The sequence below is a fragment of the Bos grunniens genome, chromosome X (genome assembly GCF_055505025.1).
Source record: "Bos grunniens cultivar Pamir isolate PY7600 chromosome X, Bosgru_T2T1.0, whole genome shotgun sequence".
In the NCBI taxonomy this organism is placed as follows: Eukaryota; Metazoa; Chordata; class Mammalia; order Artiodactyla; family Bovidae; genus Bos; species Bos grunniens.
In genome coordinates this window covers 54444810-54466402 of record NC_141194.1, presented here as the reverse complement: position 1 = coordinate 54466402, position 21593 = coordinate 54444810, and the positions used below count along the sequence as shown (strand labels likewise).

Below are 21593 nucleotides of genomic sequence, written 5' to 3'. Positions count from 1 at the left end.
CTTCACATTCCAGGATGTCTGGCTCTAGGTCAGTGATCACACCATCGTGATTATCTGGGTCGTGAAGATCTTTTTTGTACAGTTCTTCTGTGTATTCTTGCCATCTCTTCTTAATATCTTCTGCTTCTGTTAGGTCCATACCATTTCTGTCCTTTATCAAGCCCATCTCTGCATGAAATGTTCCCCTGGTATCTCTAATTTTCTTGAAGAGATCTCTAGTTTTTCCCATTCTGTTGTTTTCCTCTATTTCTTTGCATTGATCGCTGAGGAAGGCTTTCTTATCTCTTGCTATTCTTTGGAACTCTGCATTCAGATGCTTATATCTTTCCTTTTCTCCTTTGCTTTTCACTTCTCTTCTTTTCATAGCTATTTGTAAGGCCTCCCCAGACAGCCGTTTTGCTTTTTTGCATTTCTTTTCCATGGGGATGGTCTTGATCCCTGTCTCCTGTACAATGTCACGAACCTCAGTCCATAGCTCATCAGGCACTCTATCAGATCTAGGCCCTTAAATCTATTTCTCACTTCCACTGTATAATCATAAGGGATTTGATTTAGGTCATACCTGAATGCTCTAGTGGTTTTCCCTACTGTCTTCAATTTCAGTCTGATTTTGGCAATAAGGAGTTCATGATCTGATCCACAGTCAGCTCCTGGTCTTGCTTTTGTTGACTGTATAGAGCTTCTCCATCTTTGGCTGCAAAGAATATAATCAATCTGATTTTGGTGTTGACCATCTGGTGATGTCCATGTGTAGAGTCTTCTCCTGTGTTGTTGAAAGAGGGTGTTTCCTATGACCAGTGCATTTTCTTGGCAAAACTCTATTAGTCTTTGCCCTGCTTCATTCCGTATTCCAAGGCCAAATTTGCCTGTTACTCCAGGTGTTTCTGCAGGCCATTGTGTCGCTAAGAGTCAGACACTACTGAGTGACTTGACTTTCACTTTTCACTTTCATGCATTGGAGAAGGAAATGGCAACCCACTCCAGTGTTCTTGCCTGGAGAATCCCAGGGATGTCGAAGCCTGGTGGGCTGCTGTCTATGGGGTTGCACAGAGTCAGACACGAATGAAGCGACTTAGCAGCAGCAGCCAGGTGTTTCTTGACTTCCTACTTTTACATTCCAGTCCCCTATAATGAAAAGGACATTTTTTTTGGGTGTTAGTTCTAAAAGGTCTTGTAGGTCTTCATAGAACTGTTCAACTTCAGCTTCTTCAGTGTTACTGGTTGGGGTATAAACTTGGATTATTGATATTGAATGGTTTGCCTTGGCAAAGAACCAAGATCATTCTGTCGTTCTTGAGACTGCATCCAAGTACTGCATTTCGGACTCTTCTGTTAACCATGATGGCTACTCCATTTCTTCTGAGGGATTCCTGCCTGCAGTAGCAGATATAATGGTCATCTGAGTTAAAATCACCCGTTCCAGTCCATTTTAGTTCCCTGATTCCTAGAATGTTGACATTCACTCTTGCCATCTCTTGTTTGACCACTTCCAATTTGCCTTGATTCATGGACCTGACATTCCAGGTTCCTATGCAATATTGTTCTTTACAGCACGGACCTTGCTTCTATCACCAGTCACATCCACAGCTGGGTATTCTTTTTGCTTTGGCTCCATCCCTTCATTCTTTCTGGAGTTAGGCACCTACTGACCTGGGTAGTTCCTCTTTCAGTATCCTATCATTTTGCCTTTTCATACTGTTCATGGGGTTCTCAAGGCAAGAATACTGAAGTGGTTTGTCATTCCCTTCTTCAGTGGACCACATCTTGTCAGATCTCTCCACCATGACCCGCCTGTCTTGGGTTGCCCCATGGGCATGGCTTAGTTTCATTGAGTTAGACAAGGCTATGGTCCTAGTGTGATTAGATTGACTAGTTTTCTGTGAGTATGGTTTCAGTGCGTCTGCCTTCTGATGCCCTCTTGCAACACTTACCGTCTTACTTGGGTTTCTCTTACCTTGGGCATGGGATATCTCTTTACGTCTGCTCCAGCAAAGTGCAGCCGCTGCTCCTTACCTTCGACGAGGGTATCTCCTCACCTCTGCCCCTTCTGACCTTCAACGTGGGATAGCTCCTCTAGGCCCTCCTGTGCCTGCGCAGCCACCACTCCTTGGACGTGGGGTTGCTCCTCCCGCCTGCAGCCCCTGGCCTTGGGTGTGGGGTAGCTCCTCCCAGCTGCCGCCCCTGGCCTCGGGCGTGGGGGTGTGGGGTAGCTCCTCCCAGCCGCAGCCCCTGGCCTCGGGCGTCGGGGCGTGGGGGCGTGGGGGTGTGGGGGCGTGAGGGCGTGGGGTAGCTCCTCCCAGCCGCCGCCCCTGACTTCAGATGCGGGGTAGCTCCTCTCGGCGGCCGCCTCTGACCTCGGACTTGGAGTAGCTCTTCTCTGCCGTTCCTGCGCCGTCTCAGCCTGGCACTCTCGGCCACTGCCCCTGACCTCGGACGTGGGGTAACTCCTCTTGGCCGCCGCCCTTCGGGCATGGGGACCTCCTGGTTTCTGCCCCTGACCTTGGACGTGGGGTAGCTCCTCTCGGCCGCGCTTAAGTGCGCTGAAGTGCGCCGGTCGCAGCTGCCCGCGCCTATACAATCTGTACCTTTTACTTAGGTACCTATTATTAACATTTTATCCCATCTTCTTACATACATCATTGCCCTTTACCCCTAAGTACTTCAGTGTATATTACCTCAGAGAAGTAGTCTTATATAACCATAGTGCAGTCAACTTCATAAGTTTACACTGATGTAATGTTTTTATGTAATTTATTGCCCATATTCCCATTCTTCCCATTGACTTTGTAAATTCAACATTATAAGCATTTTTCCCCCTCCAGGGAAGGATCCAGTCTAGGGTTGTTTACTTGTCATGTCTCTAGCTTCTTTTAATCTGGAATGCTTCCATAGCTTCTCTTTGTTTTTTATGACATTTTTTAAGAGTAAAGTCCCACTCAAGTCCTCTTTTAAAAATAGAACATTCCTCATTTTATGTTTTTCTAATGTGTCCATGGGATTAGATTGGTGTTATACGTACTTGACTGGAGTACTGTATAGGTGATGGTCTGTCCTTAGGGTATCACAGCTGGAGGCATACAATGTCCATCTGTCACTCACTGGTGAGGTTAATTTTGATCACCCAGTCAAGATGTCTGGTTTCTCTGCTGTATAATGACTGTTTTTTTCCCTCTTGCAACTGTCTGTGGGACACACTCTTAAGAGCCTGCAAATAACTGCTTTTCATCAACATGCCCCCTAGATTTAGTATCCATTGATGATTTTTGCCTAACCCAGTCTTTATGGTGATTTTTCCAGCTATAGCTCTTGCTCCCCATTTACCAATCAGCCCTTGGCATTCTATAAGCAGAGCATTCCCTTCTTCCCTATTTATTAGTAATATAGACTTACGAATTTTTATTTTTCAGTGGTTTGTTGTTCATTATTATGTTATTTTGGTGTTCAAATTGGCCACTAGGGTCCCCTTGAATCTAATTATTGTGTCTTGGTGACATACTCTCATCATTTTTTTGAGCATTTTCGTTCCAGCGTAATAGGATGTCTCAGACTCATCATGTGCCTATTTTTATCTCAGACAGGGAGTCAACTGTTTTTCCAAAGAATTCCTGCTCCTTTGAGTGGGGAATAGTACTAGAGACCAAGCTCTCAGTATTAGGTGTGCTACTGGGGTATCTGCTTTTTCTGCCCTTTTTGCAGAGAGTTAGGAAATATCTGGATGTAATGCATATATTTATTGTTCTTTTAGTCACTAATTCATGTCCAACTCTTTGTGACCCCATGGACTGTAGCCTGACATGGCTTCTCTGTCCATGGGATTCTCCAGGCAAGAAAACTGGAGTGGGTTGCCATTTCCTTCTCCAAGGGATCTTCCTGACCCAGGCATGAAACTGGGACTCCTGCATTGGCAGGCAGCTTCTTTAACTGCTGAGCCACCAGGGAAGCCCACATATACATTATACATACACACATATCTGTACTTAAAGATATACACACACACACATATATCTATATATACAAGTAATACACTCCTATATATTCAGATGTATATATATATCATAATATATAATATGTATCATATATCACATATATATGATATATCATATATATCTATATCATTACATATACCTGTGTAAGAAATCATGAGTCTACACAGCTCCCATTCCAATGCACAGGATTCTTTCTTATATTCCTCAATCCATATTTGTATGTTCCTTCTTTACAGTGAGAACAATGGTTCCTAAGATCATCAACATATTTACTCAATAGTATAATACATCTAAAAGTTTCAGAATTACTTGTTCCACACTACCATAATAAACCCACCTATTAAAAAGAGTTCCAGATTTATTTGTGATATTCCCTACCACCCCAGAAACCCATCCTGATTGAGAATGTATATACTGAGGGTATATAGCCTGTGTTTACTTGGATTAGCTGTTTCTTGTATTTTCTTCTGTTTTCTTTCATTTGTCCTTCAGTGTAGTTATGGTATTTATTTGGAATATAATTAGATTCAATTTGTTTTATTTTAAAGGCATAACCTTTAAAATGATTTTTTAATTGATGTTATTCACAGTCCCATGATTTCTTCTACTGTTTAATAGAATTAGTCATGATTAGAGTTTTTGGTGGAGCTCCCCAGAGCCCCATGTTAAATAAATATCCCCTCAGTGGGATGGGATAGATGTATCACAGATAGTGATGTGTTAGAGGTCTACCCTGAAATGTTAGTTGATCTTGGCATTCTTAGGCAGCAAAGCCAGTTATATGGTCTTTTCCCCCCTCTGAACGTCTTATGGGGTCAAATGCAATGTGACGTTTACAGAATATCTTTTTGGGAATTTGCCAGCTAGTATGGAGATCAACACTATATCCTATATATCTTGAAATTACTGAGTGTTGCTATATAGCTAATATGTACCAGGATGAAAGTGAAAGAGGAGAGTGAAAAAGTTGGCTTAAAGCTCAACATTCAGCAAACGAAGATCATAGCATCTGATCCCATCTCTTCATGGGAAATAGATGGGGAAACAGTGTCAGACTTTAATTTTTGGGGCTCCAAAATCATGGCAGATGGTGATTGCAGCCATGAAATTAAAAGACGCTTACTCCTTGGAAGGAAAGTTATGACCAACCTAGATAGCATATTCAAAAGCAGAGACATTACTTTGCCAATAAAGGTCCGTCTAGTCAAGGCTATGGTTTTTCCTGTGGTCATGTATGGATGTGAGAGTTTGACTGTGAAGAAAGCTGAGCGCTGAAGAATTGATGCTTTTGAACTGTGGTGTTGGAGAAGACTCTTGAGGGTCCCTTGGACTGCAAGGAGATCCAACCAGTCCATTCTAAAGGAGATCAGTCCTGGGTGTTCTTTGGAAGGAATGATGCCAAAGCTGAAACTCCAGTACTTTGGCCACCTCATGCGAAGAGTTGACTCATTGGAAAAGACTCTGATGCTGGGAGGGATTGGGGGCAGGAGGAGAAGGGGACGACAGAGGATGAGATGGCTGGATGGTATCACTGACTCGATGGACGTGAATCTGAGTGAACTCCGGGAGTTGGTGATGGATAGGGAGGCCTGGCGTGCTGCGATTCATGGGGTCGCAAAGAGTTGGACACGACTGAGCAACTGAACTGAACTGAACCAGGACTATTGTACCGCTAGCTTCCATCATGATTAGTTGGCACCAGAACCATACTGGTTGAGAGATATTTTGATTGGTGTTTCTGAAAACACTCAAACAAGGCGTCCAGGGTGAGGACGTGGGTCAGGACTTTCCTATAAGAACCACTTTCTGAATAATTTGAAGTTTTCTCTCTCCATTTCCTTGTTTCCTTCTCCTGATCACCACCCCCCACCTTTTTTTTTCAGGCTCCTCAAAGTCAACCTGTCCAGCCCAAGGAGGAAGCCAATAATGAGTTTGTTAAAGATACTTCCAAGAAGAGAAACAGGAACACATCTGCTAATAGGTTGCCTGAAAACAATAAGATGAATATAAAAAGGTGAGTAGAGGGAACTCAGATGGCATTGCTTTAGATGTTAAAGGAGAGGGAGTGACATCCTTTTGACTGCCTTTTGTTCCCATTGAGAACATTGTTAGTGAGCCACAGTGGTGAGTACTATATTAACCCTGGGTGCTTAGATGGTCTAAGTTGCTAAAGAATTTCAGGCCTCTTGTCTCTCCCTCCCTCCCTCCCTCTGCCCCTCACCCCCATGTTGTGTGCATATTGAAAGAGCTGTTGTCGTTGAGGAATTTGCCAAGAGATCTTGTGTTCATATTTTCTCTCTTTTGGTGATTCAGTCCCTGATTAAGCAAGTCTGGGCTCGAGCCAATTTTCAGGGGATTCTCAGCAGCTGATTAATAGCTTGCCAGTCTGCTTATCCCATAAGAAGCCTTAGGGGGAGGCTTGTTTCTTGTTACTCTAGAGAAATTACTGTCTCCTTAGGCCAAAAATGTGTATTTTCCAGCTGTTTTTAGGGAACTGATCACAGGTTCTGCAAGTAGATATGCGTATTCTCACCTAGGATTTGGGAAAAAGGATTTACTCCTAGGAAAACTTTTATTGGAAGAAGAGTTAGAAAGTGGAGTAAGACCTTTCTATATCTTTTCCTATTCCAGTGGGAATTACTTCTTTTAGGAAGAATAGATTTCCCAGTCCCCCTTTCTGTCTTCCTCCCCACCCCTTCCCAGCTCCAGACACCCACCAGTCTACTATCTGTTATGGATATACCTCTGTGGATATGTCTTCTCTGGATGATTCGTATAAATGGAATCATATAATATCTAGTTTTTTTGAGGTACTTTTGTTCAGATCGATCATATTTACCAATAATTCTCTTTTCTTGTTCTGATTTTTAGTCATCCAGTGATTTGGTCACACCAGGTTAATCATTCTAATTGAAGTGCAGTCCTATTCAAAACAAAGCTTTGCATCTGACACATGTCAACAAATGTTTATTTTGGTCTTTTTATTACCTTCACTGGGAAAGCATCTTGTGAATGGCCTAGGGTGAAGGGAATATGATTAGATACCATGAGCATTAAGTACCAGACCAACTTTCTCTTATAAGCTTTCATAAGCCTTTCATAAGCCTCTCTCTTATAATCCTCTCTCATAAGCCTGAAACAATATTAATTTCAATCTGAATTTCACCAGATGTCTAGTGCTGATAGACAAAGACAAATGCAGCTAGTGAGAGAAACTGATACATAAGCAAATCACTCATACAATGTGCTAAGTATTATAATAAAAGCCTTTTTATATAAATAAAGGTAATAAGTCATATATGAAAAAGCAAGATAAGGATTTCAGGGGGAATTTTTTTAAGAAAAGTGTGAGGACCTAGATCATAGAAACTATACACTATGCTACTTAGTAGATTTACTGTGTTACCCATTGATTTTTACCCTCTAGTCTGTCTCTTGGGGTTGCAGTCCTTTCCCTTTCCATACATTTAGTAAGTGTAGTGACAAAATGCAGTGAACACTTCCCTGGTGGCTCAGATGGTTAAGTGTCTGCCTACAATGCAGGAGACCTGGGTTTGATCCCTGGGTCGGGAAGATCCCCTGGAGAAGGAAATGGCAACTCACTCCAGCATTCTTGCCTCGAAAATCCCACAGACGGAGGAGCCTAGTAGGGTACAGTCCACGGGGTCGCAAAGAGTCAGACATGACTGAGCGACTTCACTTCAGTGACAAAATGAAATGATAGGTAAGGATTCTAGGAACTACATTCTTCTCACCCAGACTTTGTTTCCTTTGCAGATGTAAGGTAGAACTCTCACCAATAGTAGTGTCAACCACAATGATGCCAAACATTATAGATAATCTGCTCACTCTGGGTATGTCTACCAGCTCCAAGACACCCAATACTGAGGAAGCATCTCTTTTCAAAGAGCCATTCATTTTAAAAGAGGAACCCACTTCTGAGGATGCAGTCCTCATGAAGAGGTCATTATCTTCAAAGAAGTGCACAGATCAGGGGGTAGTGTCCCTCTTGCAGAAGCCACTGTCCTTGCAGGGGAAGAGTGACAGTGATGTTGTACAGCCAATGATTTTTGGGAAGAAGTGTAAAACCGAGGAGACAGCCATCACCAACAGGACATTATCCTTAAAGAATATGTGCCCATATCAGGGAAAGCAGTCCTGCTCAGGGGAGGAGTTGGCCTTGCACGATGTCAGTGTTGAAGAGGATTCTTCCTTTATGGAGCTCCAGAATGTTAGGAAGAAGCCTAAAACTGAGGAAGCAACCTTCACCAACCCATTATCATCTTTAAACAAAAAGTATACCACTCAGAGGAAGATGTCCTGTAGGAAAAATCCTCTAGTACTGCAGAAGACCACCTCTGAAGAAAAGCCGCTTACTAAGGAGTCTTTTAAGAGAAAGCCTACTGCTGAGAAGGAGTCCTTTTTCCAGGAACCACCTGCATTACAAGAGAAGCACACCTCTGAACAAGAAATATCCATCTTGAAGAAATCATTGGCCTTTCAGGAGAAGATTGACACTGAAGACAAATCACTTTTTAAGGAACCATTGGCTTTTAAGAAGCAATCTACCACTGAGGAGACAACCTTCACCATGAGGCCATTACCTTTAAATAAAAAGTGTACTACTCAGAGGAAGAGGAAGATGACCTACTCGAAGACGACCACCTCTGGAGAGAATGCACTCATTAGCCAGTTACTGTCCTTTAAAAAGAAGCCGACCCCTAAGGAGGAGTCCCTCTTCCAGGACCTCTCAGTGTTGCAAGAGAAGCATACTGATGATGGAGCAGTGACACTTGTGAAGAAGCCATGGGCATTGCAGAAGAAAGATGATGAAGATGATTTTCTTATGGAGCCACTTTCCTTTAGGAAGACTCATACTACTAAGGAGGCAACACTTCCCAAGAAGCCACTACTTTTAAAGAGGAAGTGTACTACTCAGGGGAAGATGTACCACTTGAAGAAGCCACTAGTATTGCAGAAGGTCACATCTGAAGAGAAGTCACTCGTTAAGGAGCCATTACCCTTTAAGAAGCCGCCTACCGCTAAGGAATCCCTTTTCCAAGAGCCATCAGCATTGCAGGGGAAGCACACCATTCTAGAGGAGGCATCCATCTTGAAGAAGCCCTTGGTCTTGCAAAAGATTCCAACTGAGGAGGAATCACTTAAAAAGGAGACTTTGATTTTTAAGAAGTTTACCACTGGGGAGGCAACCTCCACCAATATGCTGTTATCTTTAAAGAATAAGTGTACCACTCAGGCTAAGTCCTGTTTGACCAAGCCACTAGTATTGCAGACCATTTCTGAAGAGAAATCACTCATTAAGGAGCCTACCACTGAGGTGGAGTCCCTCTTGAAGGAACCATCTGCACTGCAAGAGAAGCACACCACTCAGGGGGATGTGGCCCCCTTGAAAAAGCCATGGGCATTACAGGAGAGAATAGACAGTAAAGATGAATTTCTTATGGAGCCACTATCATTTAGGAAGACACATACCACAAATGTGGCAGTCTCTACCAAGGAGTCATCATCTTTAATGAAGCAAACGTGTGCCACTCAAACACTAATGTCTATCTGGCAAGAACTGTTGGGGTTGCAGAATATGATTGGTGAAGGTAAGAATTCCTTTATGATGCCAGTATCATCTAGGAAGAAGTCTTCAACTGATGAGGCAGTTCTTACCAAGACACCATTATCTCCAAAAATGAGGCAAATCACTCAGTGGAACACCATCATAGAGAAGACCACCTCTGAAGAGGAGTCACTCTTTAAGAAGTTATTTCCCTTAAAAAAAACGTCTACAACTGAAGAGGAGCTCCTCTTCCAGGGTCCATCTGTATTGAAAGAGAAACACACCTCTCTGCAACAGGCATCCCTCTCAAAGAAGCCATTGACCTTACAGGAGAATATCGCCACTCAAGAAGAATCATATATCAAAGAACTGTTGACCATGGAGAAGTCCTTAGTCTCGCAGAAGACTGATACCAAAGTGGACTTCTCGACGTCGTTGGCTTTGCAGAAGAAAAGCACCACTGAAGAGAAATTCTTTTTCGAGAAACCATTGGTTCTGAAGGAAAAGCTCTCCCCCAAGGCAGCAGCCAGCAGAGAGGGACAATCATCTTTTAAGAAGCAGCCCACTGCTCAGGGGGAGGTGTTCCTCTTGAAAAAGCAGTCGACCTTGCAAGAGAACATCACCAGTGAAGAGGAGTGCATTATTAAGCAGCCACAGGCCTTGCAGGAGAAGTCCAGCGTTGAAAAGGAGACGATCCTGAGGGAGTCCTTGGCCTTGCAGGAGAATTCCACGATTGAGAAGGACGCTGTCTGGAAGGAGCCATTGGCCTTGCAAAAGACTCTCGCTCACAAAGAAAACACCTTTCTCAAACATTGCACCCTGCAAATTGAAACCAGCCCAGATGTGTCCACCACCATCCCTGAATCTGGAACAGGCTTGTCCAACACCATCACCATGTCTTCCAGTATCATAAGCAAGTCCAGTACTTGTGAATCCAATTCCGATAAACCTTTCTCATCTTCCGACAAAAAATCACAGCAAGAGGTATTCTGCTTTCTTTCTTCTTAAATTAGATGAAGTGTTCTTTGTTGTCTTGGAGGTGGCTGCTAGCAAAGAGATTTTTTTTGCCTTCCTAAACAATTGAGTTGTATATAGTAAGTGATATTAAACCAAACTGGCCTTGTAGAATCTCTTGACTTCATGATTGGCATAGTGATATACCTGAGCCACTAGAAAGTATTTATTCCAGGGACACCCTCAAGGGTCTGGAATACTCTGTGTGTGTGTGTATTTCAGTAGTGGTTAGATAATTTCAGGAAATTGCCTTTCTTAGTAATTACAATCTGCATTACATAGGACCTTAGCTAAAGATGAGTTAAATTCACAGAGGCATCTTCCAAGGAAGATTGTTTATAAGTTGTAAATTAGAAGGAAAATGAGATGAGATTTGGTACCTGGGAGGAGAAACAACCTGGATGTAGGCAAAATAACTTGATTAAAGATATAGAAGGGAGGAAAAAGCTAACAAGATGAACTGGGCCCGATCAAAGCATTGAAACATGACAGGTGACATAAGCTGGAAGATTGTAAGATCACAGTGTTTTTCTTGGAGAATCTTGTGCTTACCTGTAATAATAGTGCCTGGTTCTTAGGGCAGAGCAGGTATGTACAAGGATTAAGTATTTCTTGGTTACTCAACAGTATGCAGATTACAGGGCAAAAGCTTGAGCTGAAGATAAAAGTGGGAAGAAAGGAGTAATTTTTTATGTGTGTGTGCTAAGCTTCTCTTGGAATCTTTTCCCTAATGTATCTTTTTGATGATTTCCAAACAGGTGATCCCACTGGGGAATACTGACATAGACTGCAGTGACCCATTTTTCAGCTCAGTATATGCTAAGGATATTTTCAGTTACATGAAGAAAAGAGAGGTATGTAGGGGATGGGGGTGAGGGGAAATGATTTTCCAGTTCTCATTTCCTCCATCCTTCAAATGCAGCTTTAAAGGGGAGATAATAATGATGAGGAAAATAATAACAGTAGCAACTGATGTCTCCTGGTAGCATACTATGAGTTAAACATTATGCTAAAGGATTTATAAACATTATCTTGTTTAATTCTCCCAATAGCTTCATGATGGTAGGTATTATTATCTCCTTTTTATAGTTGGGGGAAACTGCTCAGTCAAAACAACTAGTGTGTAGTAGATCTGGGATATGAACTAGAGTCTGATTACCTTAGAAACCATAAGCCCGCACCTCTAATTGCTTAGGAGGTAATCTCAGACACACAAATTGTCAAGTGAGCTCTTTCTGAGTGACTGTTCTTAGAGATCTTTCCCCTTCTCTATGCAGTTTTCTGGCATTGCATATAAAACCAGACTCTTTGTTCCAGCTTTCCAACCTGGTGAAATGTTCTTTCTCCTTTCAAATCTGCCAGTCTCCTTTACCACTAATGTTCATCAATTCCAAATTTTCTTCTCTCTCTCAGTGGAACAGATGGAACCAGGGTTATGTACTAACTAGAATTTTAGCAGGCCATTCATAAGAGGAATGATGAATGTCTCATCTTCTCTCTAGAGATGTGGTAATAGATGAACTGACTCCAGAGCCTGTACTTTGTCTAGTATATCTTGGAAGAAGCAAGAGATAATTTTGCTATACTAAAAGTGTGGGCCTTAGCTCAGCAGTATTGGTTTCACTTAAGATCTTGTTAGAAATGCAGAAACCTAACCTCACCCCAGACTTTCTAAATCTTAAAGATCCTCAAGTATCTTTCAAATATGTATGTTAGAGTTTGAGAACGACTCCTCTATACAGCATGGTATTGTGCTTTTGATTGAATTGCAAAGAAGGGGCAGAATCTTGTTGGTATTCATCTATAGTCATAGGTGTATTTCTGCCTATATTTCATATTCTGCTAGACTCCTCAATATCCACCCTGACACTTGAATATCATGTGTGTTCATTTCCCAAGGATAACTGACCTTGTCTGGGAAAGGATACTTTGCTCTGCCTCTATCTGATACCAGCTAAAAATAATGAGTTAGAACTATAAAGAAATTACTTATGTTGTTATAATTTGTTTTTAGATATTAGTTGCTTATAGCTTTTCCTAAGTTATAATTTTGAACTACAAGAAGAGTTTATCTGTTAATATTTCTTTCTTACTGCCAGGAAAAGTTTGTACTTAATAAATATATGACCAGGCAGACTGATATCGACAGTGACATGAGGGCCATTCTTGTGGACTGGTTGGTGGAGGTGCAGGTAAGCCTGACAACTGCTGCCTTAAGGGGCTGCTATTCTCTTTATTGATTATTCACTCAGCATTGCCAGGTCTCAAACAGTAAAAGTTTACTGGGTCTCCAGAGCTGAATAAGCCAGGATTCCTGCCCTCAGGAAGCTTATGACCTAGGGGACAAGATAAGACATGCAGGCAGGTAAGAATAATACAAAGTAGAATATACTAAGTAATGTAAGAATGCTATTAATAAGACACTGTGAGAAACCAGTGGAAGGAGAGAGATTTATAGAAAAGGTAATCATGGCATGGTAGTTCAGTCATTCTCAAAATCTTGTAAAAGTATATGTAGTGATTGGATAAAGGTCAGTGACAAAGTCTTTCAAGCTTTGGATGGGATGAGTAATAGGAAGGACAGTATAGCCCCAAACAGGGCAGATGGCTGTTTGTTCAGAGTTGACTGTTGAGGGAATATTGTTGTGAATACTTAATTATTACTTTACACTAATGAAGGTGTAATAGTACCTGGATGTTGTAGGTGTCAGTGAATATTTGTTGAATGAATAGAATTGAAGGAGTTGCTCTGGAGTTTGCAAGGACATAAAAGGCATAGTCTGTGCTCAGCAGAAGAAAAGGTGATATTGTTAAACATCCTTTAAATACCAGAGTAATGGCTCAGGCTCACTTTGGAGTGACAAACCAGGGAAATGTGGTAAACATTGTATATTTGAACATCAGCAAAGCATGAAAATGTCATTCTATGGAAATGATGAAAAATAGTAAACTAGATAAAGTAGAATCTGAGTAGATCTTAAATAAGTAAAATTGATCACAAATATTGCTGATCATTACCAAACAAGAAAGAGATTTCTAGTAGACTGCCAGTGGAATTTGTTTTGATTGACATTTTTTCTAAATGATATAGAGGAGAACGGAGAGGATCATCTCATCAAATTCACAGATGGCATGAAACTAGGAGTAGTTGTTTGTTGTTGTTTAGTTGCTAAGTCATGTTTGACTGTTTTAGAGATACCAGCTGGAATGAAGAACTGAATTTTTTAAAAAAGGTTTTTGTTATTTTTATTGCACAAAAGTTCACATTTATTATAGCCAAGTAAGAAATTATAATTACTTATGATCTCACAACCTACAAAGAGTGTTAATATTCATGTGTGTTTATTATGCCCCCATTTTAAAAATGGTACACTGATCACAGAGTCAGATGCCCAGGTCCCGTCTGAGACTTATCATATATTTTTTAAGTTCCATAAGCCATGCTAATATATACTTTTGATAGAGAATCACAGTTGTAGAAAATGTGTTCCTATATATATTACTTTTATAACTTTAATTTTTATATCTTAAAATAATTAGTAAAATTGACTTTTGGTATACAGTTCTATGAACTTTTAATATTTTTAAATAATAGATTCACAAGAAGATGCAAAAAAAAATAGTATATAGAGAGGTCCTGTGTACCCTTCACCTGGTTTCTCCCAGTGGTAACATTTTGCATAACTGTCATATAATATCACAGTCAAGGTCCAGAGGCTTTATTTATATTTTACCAGTTTACATGCTCTTATTTCTGGAGAAGGCAATGGCACCCCACTCCAGTACTCTTGCCTGGAAAATCCCATGGACCGAGGAGTCCATGGGGTCGCTAAGAGTTGGACATGACTGAGCGACTTCACTTTCACTTTTCACTTTCATGCATTGGGGAAGGAAATGGCAACCCCCTCCAGTGTTCTTGCCTGGAGAATCCCAGGGACGGGGGAGCCTGGTGGGCTGCCGTCTATGGGGTTGCACAGAGTCGGATACAACTGAAGTGACTTAGCATGCTCTTATTTCTGTGTGTGTTTAGCCTATATAATTTTATCACACATGTAAGTTTCATAAGCACCATCAGATCAGATCAGAGCAGATCAGTCGCTCAGTCATGTCCAACTCTTTGCGACCCCATGAATCGCAGCACGCCAGGCCTCCCTGTCCATCACCAACTCCCGGAGTTCACTGAGACTCACGTCCATCGAGTCAGCGATGCCATCCAGCCATCTCATCCTCTGTCGTCCCCTTCTCCTCCTGCCCCCAGTCCCTCCCAGCATCAGAGTCTTTTCCAATGAGTCAACTCTTCGCATGAGGTGGCCAAAGTACTGGAGTTTCAGCTTTAGCATCATTCCTTCCAAAGAAATCCCAGGGCTGATCTCCTTCAGAATGGACTGGTTGGATCTCCTTGCAGTCCAAGGGACTACCACAGTTAAAATACAAAATTGTTCCATCACCAGAATGATCCCTTGTTTTACTCTTTTATAGCCACAGCCATCTCCCTCCCCTCACCTTCCTGTCCCTGGAAACTTCCAATTTGCTTTCCATTTCTGTAATTTTGTGATTTCAGGAATGGTATATAAATGGAATCATATACTGTGTAACCTTTTGGGATTGACTTTTATCACTTACCATAATTCCTTTGAGATCTATACAGGTTGTGTGTATCAACAGTTCATTCCTTTTTATTGCTGAGTAGTAGTCCATGGTATGGATGTACCAAGGTTTGTTTAAACCTTCCCCCATTAAAGGACATTTTGAGTTGCTTCCAGTTTCTGAGACTGTGAGAAGAATGTCTATAAACATTAATGTACAGGGTTTTATGTCAATATAAGTTTTTTTTTTTCCAACATCAACACCCAGGAGTGGGATTTCTGGGTCATATGATAAATGTATGTTTAACTTAATGAGAGAGTGCTACAGAGTGACTATCATTTTGCATTCTTACCTGCAATATATGAGAGTTCTAGCTGCTCTGCATCCTTGTTAGTACTTAGTATTGTTTGTTTTTAAACTTTGACCATATAGACGTATAGAGGAATCTCACCATAGTTCTAATTTGTGTTTCCTCAAGGGCTAATAATGTTGAACATACTTGTTTGTATGAAGTCATCTTTGATGAAATGTCTGTATCTTTTGCCCAGTTTTAAATTGGATAGTTTATTTTCTTTGTGTCAAGTTATGAGAGTTCCTTATATGTTCTGGTTACAAATCCTTTGTTGGAGGTGTGATTTACAAATATATCCCACCAGTTTTTTTTTTTTTTTTTTTATCTGTGTCTTTCATAGAGCAAAAGTTTTTAATTTTTATAAAGTTCAATTTTTCTATGTTATCTTTCTATGCTTAGTTGCTCAGTCATGTCCAACTCTTTGCAACACTATGGACTGTAGCCCGCCAGGCTCCTTGGTCCATGGGGATTCTCCAGTCAAGAATACTGGAGTGGGTTGCCATGCCCTCTTCCAGGGGATCTTCCCAACCCAGGGATTGAACCCAGGTCTCCCACATTGCAGGCGGATTCTTTACCATGTGAGCCACCAGGGAAGCCTTGTGCTTTTTGTGTCATGTTTAAGAACTCTGCTTAAACCTAGGTCATGAAATTTTTTCCTATATTTTATATGAATGTTTTAAAGCTTTAACATTAAATCTATAATCCATTTTGAGTTGAATTTCTATAAGGTATGAAGGTTTTGAAGTCAGTTCATTGTCTTGCATATGAATGTTTACCTGTTCTAACACCATTTGTGGAAAAATATACTTCTCCACTGAATTGTTTTTGGACCTTTGCCAAAAAACAATTTGCCTCATTTGTGTGGGCCTATTTCTATACTTCTTTCTACATTCTGTTTCACTGATCTGTGTGTCTTTCTCTTTGCCAATATCACAGTCTTTAGTTCTGTAGTTTTATAATAAATCTTAAAACTACATAATGTGATTCTTCCAACTCTAGTCTTTTTTTTTTTTTTTCAAAATAGTTTTAACCCCACTTAGTTTTAGAATATCATTCTTATATATTTCTGGATTATATTTGCTAATATTTTGTTGAGGATTATCGCATCTATGTTTATGATGGATGTTGGTCTGTAGTGTTTTTTTCTGTTTTTTGGTACTGACTTTCTGGTTTTGGTATGAGAATGATACTGGTTTTATGAAATGATGTGGAAAGTATTCTCTTCTATTTTCTTGAAGACGTGTAGCATTGATGTTTTATTCTTTCAATGTTTAGTAGGATTCACAAGTAAAACCATCTGGGCCTGAAGGTTTTTCTTTTCTCTGAAGAATTTTCTCTAAGAATATGGGCCTGAAGGTTTTTCTTTTCTCTGAAGAATTTTCTCTAAGAATATAATTTCTTTAATAGTTATGTGATTTTTCAAGGTATTATTTCAGATGACTTTTGGAAGTTTGTGATTTTCAAGGAATTGGTCCTTTCATTTAAGTTGTTGCATTTATGTTCATAGCATTTGCTGATTATTTAGTCATTCATTCTTGATATTTAGTCATTTGTGTCTTCTCTCGCTTTATCAATCTTGCTAGGAATTTATGATTTTTATTGATCTTTTCAAAGAACCAGGTTTTGGTTTCATTTGTTTTCTCTATTTTTCTGTTATCAGTTTAACTGATAGCTGCTTTAATTTTCACAGTTTCCTTTCTCTTGCTTTGGATTTAATTTGCTCTTTTCCTAGTGTGAGGTAGAAGAGTAGATTATTGATTTGGGACTTCTTTTCTTCTTTAAAAAGATTTATTTATTTATTTTCGGTAGTGCTGTGTCCTTGATGTTGCGCAGGCTTTCTCTAGTTGCAGTGAGCAGGGCTACTCTCTAGGTGGAGTGCATGGGCTTCTCATTGTGGGGGCTTCTCTTCTCGTGGAGCATGGGCTCTAGGGCAAGTGGACTCAGTAGTTGTGACACACTGGTTTACTTGCCCCGTGGCATGTGGGATATTACCAGACCATGGATCAAACCATGTCCCCTGCATTGGCAGGCCGATTCTTAACCACTGGACCACCAGGGATGTCTTAGGACTTTTCTTCTTTTCTAATATAAGCACCTAATTGCTCTAATTTCTCCTTAAGTACCACTTTTAACTGCTTGAACTATTTAGAAGTTTGTTTAATCTCTAAGTGTTTGGAGATTTCACTATTATTTTTCTGTTATCGATTTGTAGTTTAATTCCACTGTGGTCAAAGAAAACAGTTTGTATGATTTTTAATTATTTAAAAAAAGTTTAAGGTTGATTGTTCAGGATATGGTCTGTCTTGGTGAATGTTACGTGTGCACTTGAGAAGTATTCTGCTGTGTTGGATGGAGTGAGTGTTCTATAACATGTCTGTTAGATTCAGTTGGTTCATGTTGTTAATTTCTTTATTATTTTTGCTGATTTTCCATGAACTAATTCCGTTACTGAGAGAAGAGTATTGAAGTTTTCAACTCTGATTATGAATTTGTCTATTTCTCTTTTCAGTTTTGTCACTTTTTTCTTTGTGTATTTTGAAAATCTGTTGTTCAGAGCATATGAGCATATATTTTTAGGATTGTCATGTCCTCTTCATAGTTCTTTATGACTTGCTTTTTTTTCTCATGTAACAATGCTCATGTAATTGCAAATATCTTTCTAGTTAAATTGACATTTCTACATCAATTTTGTCAACTGTGAAGTATTCTGTTTTCCCATCTAAGTACTAACCAGGCCCAACCCTGCTCAGCTTCCAAGTTCAGATGAGATCGGGTGTATTCAGGGTGGTATGGCCTTAGACCGTAGTATTCTGTTCTTCAACTGGCATTATTTACTCAGTCTCCTATTAATGGACATACAGGTTATTTCCAATAACCCTGTAGTGAACAGGCATACATTTGCATTGCTCATAAATGTACTTTTGTTTTTCTGGAATAAATACTAGGAATAGAAGTATTAGACCAACAAAATGCATATTTAAAATTTTTGTGGGTGTAGGAAACTATTTTGGGGGGCTCTCAGTAAATATCTATTGCTTTAAGAAATTGAATTTATCCAATTGTGTATAGACAACTATGCTTCTGAAGTGTCTTGCCCAATTGTACTTTTCAGTTTGGTCAGTTCAGTTGCTCAGTTGTCCGATTCTTTGTGACCCCATGGACTGCAGCACGCCTGGCCTCCCTGTCCATCACCAACTCCCAGAGTTTACTCAAACTCATGTCCATTGAGTCGGTGATGCCATCCAACTATCTTATCCTCTGTCATTCCCTTCTCCTCCTGCCTTCAATCTTCCCCAGCATCAGGGTCTTTTCAAATGAGTCAGTTCTTTGCATCAGGTGGACAAAGTATTGGAGTTTCAGCTTTCAGCAACAGTCCTTCCAATGAATATTCAGGACTGATTTCCTCTAGGATGGACTGGTTGGATCTCCTTGCAGTCCAAGGGACTCTCAAGAGTCTTCTCCAGCACCGCAGTTCAAAAGCATCAATTCTTTGGTGCTGAGCTTTCTTTATAGTCCAACTCTCACATCCATACATGACTACTGGAAAAGCCATAGCTTTGAATAGATAGACCTTTATTGGCAAAGTAATGTCTCTGCTTTTTAGTATGCTGTCTAGTTGGTCATAGCTTTTCTTACAAGGAGCAGGTGTCTTTTATTTTCAAGGCTGCAGTCACCATCTGCAGTGATTTTGGAGCCCCCCAAAATAAAGTCAGCCATTGTTTCCACTCTTTCCCCATCTATTTGCCATGAAGTGATGGGACCAGATGCCATGATCTTAGTTTTCTGAATGTTGAGCTTTAAGCCAACTTTTTCACTCTCTACTTTCACTTTCATCAAGAGGCTTTTGAGTTCCTCTTCACTGTCTGACATAAGGGTGGTGTCATCTGCATATCTGAGGTTATTGATATTTCTCTCGGCAATCTTGATTCCAGCTTGTGCTTCTTCCAGCCCAGCGTTTCTCATGATGTACTCTGCATATAAGTTAAATAAGCAGGGTGACAATATACAGCCTTGACGTATTACTTTTCCTAAAGAACAACATTAGAACAATACAAAAAAGGAAGAATATATATATACACACACATATATATGTGTATATGTGTGTGTGTGTGTATAGGGGGAGAGAGAGAGAGGTAGTAAGAAGAATGTGCTCTAATTCCTCCATTGTCCTCCCCACACAGTGAACACCAGCCAGTCTGTGTACTGAGGAAGTCCTCTAATATTTCTAGGAAGGTCTCTGGACCTGCTGTGGGGTCAGCCCAGTCTCAGATCTGGCCTTACTCCAGGTTGTGCTTGCTCCCAAAGTCCACAATTGCCTGCAAATTCCACAGTCTCAGCCTAATTGCGTGCGTGTAATCCGCTGCAGCTGTTCAGATGGTAAAGCGTCTGTCTACAATGTGGGAGACCTGGGTTTGATCCCTGGGTCAGGAAGTTCCCTGGAGAAGGAAAAGGCAACCCACTCCAGTACTCTTGCCTAGAAAATCCCATGGACGGAGAAGCCTGGTGTCCATGGGGTCGCAAAGAGTCGGACACAACTGAGCGACTTCACTTTCTCTTTCCTCTTTGCTCACACAGCCCCTGGTTCTCTGCTTTGATTTTAGACCTGCCTCTGCTTGTAGGCCGCCCTGTTGTGTCTGTTCCCCACCCAAACTAGTGGGGGCAAAGGTAGCAGCTTTTTAGGGCTCACTTGCTCAGTTGGGCTGTGGAGAGGGAGGGTTATGAAAGCCACAGTTGGGGTGTTTGGAGAGTGTTTGCTGGGACTCAGGCCTGCAGGAAGTTGCTAAAGTCGGAGGTGGTTCATGCGCTCTCTCACAGGAATTGGCCTTGAGTTGTATGTCCCTTGGCAGAGCCAAGCAGTTTAGGCTCCCCGGAAGGTGTGGGCAGTAACCTTTGCCTGCTTATGGCTTGGTGGCAGCTACTACCTCTGTGGTCAGGACTGCAGTGGTGGTATTTAGTCCCTGTCTCAGGCACTCCCCCTGGCTTTGAGGCTTCAGCAGTGGCCAGTCAGCTTGCATTCTCCCTCTGGGATTGTAAACTGCAGTCACATCTAGTTCCACCTCTGGCACTCTTGCTGGCTTGGCATACTTTGGTGGTGGCCAGGCATACCTTCCTCTGGGGTCACGCAGCTCACAGCCCTTGCTTACCCCACCTATGGCATTCTCGGAAGTGGGTTCCTGGGATCTGTGAGCTTGGGGAGTGAGAGGTTCTTGCAGCAACAAACTCTTGCCTCTCTAGGAGGCCCAGGCTTTTTCCTGGACTCCCTCAGCTGTGTTGTACTAGCCCCTCAGAGTATCTGCATAGTAGTCAACCCCAGTTCTCTCCCTGTGGCCTGAGCCCTGAAGTCTTAATCCTCAGCACCCAGCCCCTCTCTTGCCACGGTGGGTGTGCAAGCTGCTTCTTGGCTGGGAAGTGCTGGTTGGCAACATCTCTGTGGTGAATTCTCTCTGTTTTGCCTTCCAAGCACCCATTGCTGCATTACCCTTGAGGGTCTGAAGCTCCCCCTATCCCTACCCGTGCTGGGGTGTCCAAATGTGCAGAAACTTTTCCTCCTTCATGGCTCGCTCCCTGGGTGCAGGTCCCTGTTCCAAACTCCTTCATCTCTTTTTATCTTTATCTTTTGCCCTACCTCATTCTGAGGAGATTGGCTTGCCTTTTTGGAAGTCTGAGGTCTTCTGCCAGCATTCAGAAGGTGCTCTGTATGAGTTGTTTCATGTGCACATGTATTTTTGATACATTTGTGGGGAGGAAGGTGATCTCCCCATCTTCCTCCTCTGCCATCTTGAAAGTTTCACACCTAAGGTCTTATTACTCTTCTTGAGTCATTTTTGTAGTTTATATTTCATTAAAAATCATTGATTTCATGGATATTTTCACAGATATTACTATAGATTGCATATGGTATTCTTTTACAATCCTTTGAAATTATTTCTTTTCTCATTCAAAATGTGTGTGATGTGTTATCTCTCTCCCATGTATTTCCATGCCTTTTTTTCCTCAGTTTTCCTCAAAAAAGATTGATTCAGTCCTCTGGTCAAAGAACCAGCTCATGGATAAATATATAACTCTTTCTTTTTAATGAAATTTA

The 21593-nt window shown here is 41.2% G+C and overlaps 1 protein-coding gene across 4 annotated transcripts in view; it reads left to right on the top strand.

The window, feature by feature from the left end:
• Positions 1–21593, top strand: part of CCNB3 (cyclin B3) — a 61730-nt gene that overhangs the window by 25035 nt on the left and 15102 nt on the right. For 3 of the 4 annotated variants that reach the window (XM_086387000.1, XM_086386999.1, XM_086386998.1), the window contains 4 exons: positions 5870–6000; positions 7764–10539; positions 11328–11423; positions 12669–12761. In XM_086387000.1, the coding sequence (XP_086243126.1) occupies positions 5870–6000; positions 7764–10539; positions 11328–11423; positions 12669–12761 (3096 nt within the window). The remainder of the gene's footprint in view (positions 1–5869; positions 6001–7763; positions 10540–11327; positions 11424–12668; positions 12762–21593) is intronic. The other variant, XM_086387001.1, reaches the window with a different exon arrangement.